This window comes from Haliotis rufescens, unplaced genomic scaffold, assembly GCF_023055435.1.
Source record: "Haliotis rufescens isolate VD_foot unplaced genomic scaffold, xgHalRufe1.0.p SCAF_4, whole genome shotgun sequence".
Classification (NCBI taxonomy): domain Eukaryota; kingdom Metazoa; phylum Mollusca; class Gastropoda; order Lepetellida; family Haliotidae; genus Haliotis; species Haliotis rufescens.
The window spans coordinates 8,635,555-8,640,437 of record NW_025964112.1 but is presented as its reverse complement, the minus strand read 5'-3'; the positions used below and the strand labels follow the sequence as shown (position 1 = coordinate 8,640,437).

Here is a 4,883-nt window from a genome sequence, read left to right as displayed (position 1 = left end):
AAGTGGATCGAAATTCAACCAATGAGAAGCTTGGATTTTCGGCCAATCAGAGGCCAAAACAGTGAGTGTGCTTTCTGTCCCATTGAAAATGCATTTTACTATTGAAAAGAAACACAACGTCTGTGCCAAACTGGGTTGAGTGTGGGACAGAAACCAACCAATGAGAAGCTTGGTTTCTTAACCAATGAAAAGCCTGGGTTTTCGTCCAATCAGGAAGCAGAGTTTCAGTTCTTTAAATACCACAGACGCTGTCTTGTCATCACTTTTCGGCTGCTGTCCAAGAAGCAAAGTCATGTCCAATCTTATTGACAAGACAAGGATAGTCGAAGCGAAATTGCTGCCACCTGAGTATGCCATCTGGGTGCCCTGCGTGGAACAACTTGTGGCCAACAAAGAAAAGATTGTGGGAAACAGGAAGCGGAAAAAGACTGAACCTTCAACAACAGCAGCAGACAGGAAAACGGAAGTGACAGAAAACCCGGAGAAGAAACCGGCAAAAAGGCGACAACGGAAGTTGTCTCATCAAGAACAACTGTAAGTACCATTCTGTTCTATTGTATGTGTATGCCATTATTATTATCCCCCGCCCAACAAAGTTGGCGGGGCATATAGAAAGGGGCTCCGTCCTTACGTCACGTTTCGTTTCCGGAGCATAACTCAGAAACCGTTTCGATATCTTTTCATGAAACTTTGCAGGTTTGTCAGGTACATGCTGAAGTGGTGCCTTTTGCTATTTAGAAATTTTAGAATTTTTTATTTTTTTACGTTTCGATGGCAACAAGATGGACTTGGGTTCTGTGAGGGTAGGGCTCGTTTCCGGAGCATATATCATAAACCGTTCAATATTTTTTCATGAAACTTTGCAGGTTTGTCAGGTACATGCTGAACTGATGCCTATTGCTAATTAGAAATTTTAGAATTTTTTTTTTTTTTACGTTTCGATGGCAACAAGATGGACTTGGGTTCTGTGAGGGTAGGGTTCGTTTCCGGAGCATATATCATAAACAGTTCAATATTTTTTCATGAAACTTTGCAGGTTTGTCAGGTACATGCTGAACTGATGCCTATTGCTATTTAGAATGTTTAGAAATTTTTATTTTTTACGTTTCCATGGCAACAAGATGGAATTAGGTTCCAAACTTTTTTTTTACTTTCTTACAAAACTTTGCATGGCACCAAGGTGGATTTAAGTTTTAATATAGGGTGGGTTTACTTATGGAGTAAAACAAATAAACTGTCAAATGTTTCTTTGCCAAACATTCAGAAAAATGATTGCATGTCTATATATAAAGCACATACTGAACTGGTGCCATTTGATATTAAGGAGTTTTAGAAATGTTTATTTTAGAATTTCCATTGCAGCTATTTTGACATGGGCTAAGAGAAATGTTGGGTAAGTACCTGGTTTGGGACCATAACGTGTTAAAATGGGCGGGTAATATGGATGACTTCGTGACTAAAAGCTTGTTTAGTTATTGTTTCTTGTAATTTGTCATTTGTTTGCAAAAAAAAAAACACAGAATACAGAATTGCACATTTACTTGTGGTTACTTTACAGACAGCTGCCTGGGGGATATGCCATCTTTCTGATGACTCTTAAAAAAGGTTGGTATTTGTTTAGATTGTCATAAATTCTGCAACAGGGGCGGGGGATATAGCCACGTTAGTGGCACACTCTTCTTGTTGTTGTTGTTATTATTATTACGAATGCATGAATTATTATCATCGGTATACTTTTCTTTTTCTTGTATGATTGACAGGACACCCATCATTCCTTCCCCCGATGTCAGGTCAACACAGTCAGTGGTGGAAACCAACATATTCACCTAACCCACCTGTGATTATGATCAGTGATAATGATGATGAAGCACGCAAGTTGGCAGCACTACCTCCCATGGAAGTGGACGCACCCACCCTGCTTGATGTTGTGCCACCACCATCACCGATTGATACCTTCCATGGCGGCTATCTCCACTACCAGTGGTCATGTGATGTGCCCTGTCTGTTTCAGGGATTTGAATGGATATACATGGCCATTAACATGGTCAGAACTGTTTGGAATTAAAGATTGAAGGTTTCACGTTCTTTGAGGGACATGTTAAGCACTCCTTCCTAAGTTGTCCATTGATTCGTATTTCCTATGTATATATGTTGTTGTTGTTTTTCATTAAACAGTGATTAATTAAACTGACTCTTTGTCTCTTGACTTATCTCAACTCCAATAGGGTGTCAAACCGAGGGTGGAGGCTGAGTTGAGATGTAAATGCTCTGTCATGTCTGTGCTCGTGCTAGTTGAACATGTTTGAGGTTTCTTTCTTTGCAAAACACTACTTTAATTTGACAACAACAAAAAAGATAAGAGGAAGGTCATGCTTGAAGGTATCAGTCACCAAGAACACGTGATGAAGATGTCATGACCTCACCTATGCCACCCTTGTACTATGTTAATTGTGAAAGTATCAGTTGCCCTTGTGTCAAGTCACCAAGAACACACGTCACGTCAGGTCAGGACCTCACCTTTGACCCTACCCCCTTCCACTATGTTAATTGCTGGGCCAACAGGGCCAGGAAAAAATTCCTTTGTAAAATCATGTATGGGGCACATGCATCGCCCTGAGGTGTTTGATAAATCACAACATTTGCACAGTGAATGGCAACCACTCCTTGAGTTGGAAGAGATGGCAGACCCTTAGGTGTCACACTTGAGTTTGTGCATAGTACACTCTTAAAAAAAAGAAACGCAAAGTTAAATTTTATTAAGCGGATGTAAAAGTATCTACACAGAATATGCGTGAACACAATCGAATGAAATTAGACACAGTGATCGACAAAAGCATTGTCATTGTCAGCATTAATTCAGTTCAGTCATTGCACATGTGTAGCCACAAGGGGGCGTCATGGTCAGTACCTGGTCACACCACCTCTTGCAGCCGTCACTGCTCGACAACTCCTTGGCACAGATTGCAGAATCTTTCGCCATTCCTCCTGTAAGGCGTTGGCGAGTTGTGCCAATGTGTGGTGACGTTGATGGACGCGTTGATCAAGTTCGTCCCACGAATGTTCAATTGGGTTGAGATCAAGCGATTTGGACGGCCATGGAAGGACATTGATGTTCTCATTAACAAGGAAATTAACTGTTGCACGTGCTGTGTGGGGCCGAGCGTTGTCATGTTGGAACAGCTCCCTCTGGCAGTCCGAAGTTGGGAGGAGGTGAGGACGCAGAATTTGGTGTCTATGTATCGGTTTGCTGTAAGATTGCCCTGGACAACCACTAACTGTGATCTACCCGTGTAGGATATGGCTCCCCACACCATGACACTCCCTCCACCACATCGGTCCACCTGTCGAACGCAGTTCGGCGCAAAACGTTCATGTCGACGTCGGTATACACGTTGTCTTCCATCCCGTCGTTGAAGAAACCAAACGCGTCGCCAGTTCCTGAGATCCCATGCCTGTACTCTGTTGCACCACCGGACACGTCGTTGACGGTGTAGACGTCGCAAGACAGATCCAACTTTTGATCGTCTCGCTCGAATTCCCACTTCCCTCAGACAATTTCTGATGGTTTGGTCGGAAATTCTTCGCATACCAGGCACTTGCCCTGCAGTGTCCGTTGCTGTAGCAAATCGATTCCGAAGGTGATGCAACCGGATGTACCGATCCTGGGCAGGGGTGGTCACTCTTGGTCTTCCACTTCTGGGATGATCTTGAGTCGAATTAGTGCGGGTATATCGATCCTATAGTCGAGATATGGTGCTTTGGTTGACGTTGAAATGTCTTGTAACGGCAGACTGGGACTCCCCTGCTTCCAAACGTCCAATGGCGATATTTCGGTCAGCTGCAGTTAATCTTGGCATTTTTCGATCTCCGTTCACGTCAGGATTTGTAATGAACTGATGAATTTTGTACGGTCTTTTTATAGTCAGTGTCTCTACTCTTGTTTCCAACACTTTGCATGTGCTTTGTGCTGAAAACTTTTTCTGAAAGCAATTTCCTTGCATCCTTTGCATTTTTGCTGATAAACGTTTACAAAAAAACATTTTGAGATGTGTTTGCGTTGAATGCACAACAAACATGACATGATGAACAGGAATCAAACATAAGAATTGTCTTTATGACGATTGCTGGGGAAAACAATCTATTTGGAATTCTCAAAACACCTATGCGTTTCTTTTTTTGAAGAGTGTATGAAAGAAGTTGATAGTGCATTGCCAGAAAAAGGGGTAGACCCTTATTGGCTCGTAGTCATTGATGATTTGCTTTGCGACAATACAAAAGAAGAAGAGTGAAGTGTTGCGATGGTTCACCAAGAAAAATCATCACAAAAACACATCCGTGTTGACTGTTGTATATCACTCAGAACTTGTTTGCCCAATCACCACAACATCGCAGTAACAGCAGCAGAAGTCCACGCGAAAGAAAGTGCCCAAGGGACGCAACTCTGAACTGCGAATCGCGGCGCCTCAGACGACTGGGCCATCCGTGCCCCCGCGATGGCTGTGTGATGGTTTGGGTGGGATACATGGTCGAAAAAGGACATAACTCAACTGGTTGTCATTGATGGCAATCTTAATACCCAGCGTTACGCTGACTTGGTCTTACATTCTTGTAGCGCAACCCCAGGGTTTTGTTAGGATCAAATACAAATGTAGGCATCAAACTAAATATTTATTATTTATTTGTTTGTTGTTTAACGCCACACTCAGCAATATTCCAGCTATATGACGGCGGTCTGTAAATAATCGAGTCTGGACCAGACAATCCATTGATTGATATCATGAGCATCGATCCACGCAATTGGGACACGATGACATGCATCAACCAAGTCAGCGAGCCTGACCATCCGATCCTGTTAGTCGCCTTTTATGGCAAGCATGGTTGCT

The 4,883-nt window shown here is 42.7% G+C and overlaps 1 protein-coding gene across 1 annotated transcript; it reads left to right on the top strand.

The window, feature by feature from the left end:
• The first annotated feature begins 222 nt into the window (after positions 1-222).
• Positions 223-2,187, top strand: LOC124135888. Its single transcript, XM_048382338.1, has 3 exons — positions 223-534; positions 1,559-1,605; positions 1,761-2,187. The coding sequence occupies exons 1-3, from the start codon at positions 293-295 to the stop codon at positions 2,063-2,065; spliced, it is 594 nt and encodes a 197-aa protein (XP_048238295.1). The 5' UTR covers positions 223-292; the 3' UTR covers positions 2,066-2,187.
• Positions 2,188-4,883: the final 2,696 nt, after the last annotated feature.

Coding starts and splice junctions, on each gene's coding strand:
- LOC124135888 (XM_048382338.1), top strand. CDS start 293: ATGTCCAATCTTATTGACAAGACAAGGATAGTCGAAGCGAAATTGCTG. Junction 535..1,558: donor TTGTCTCATCAAGAACAACT/GTAAGTACCATT, acceptor GTTACTTTACAG/ACAGCTGCCTGGGGGATATG. Junction 1,606..1,760: donor TCTGATGACTCTTAAAAAAG/GTTGGTATTTGT, acceptor TATGATTGACAG/GACACCCATCATTCCTTCCC.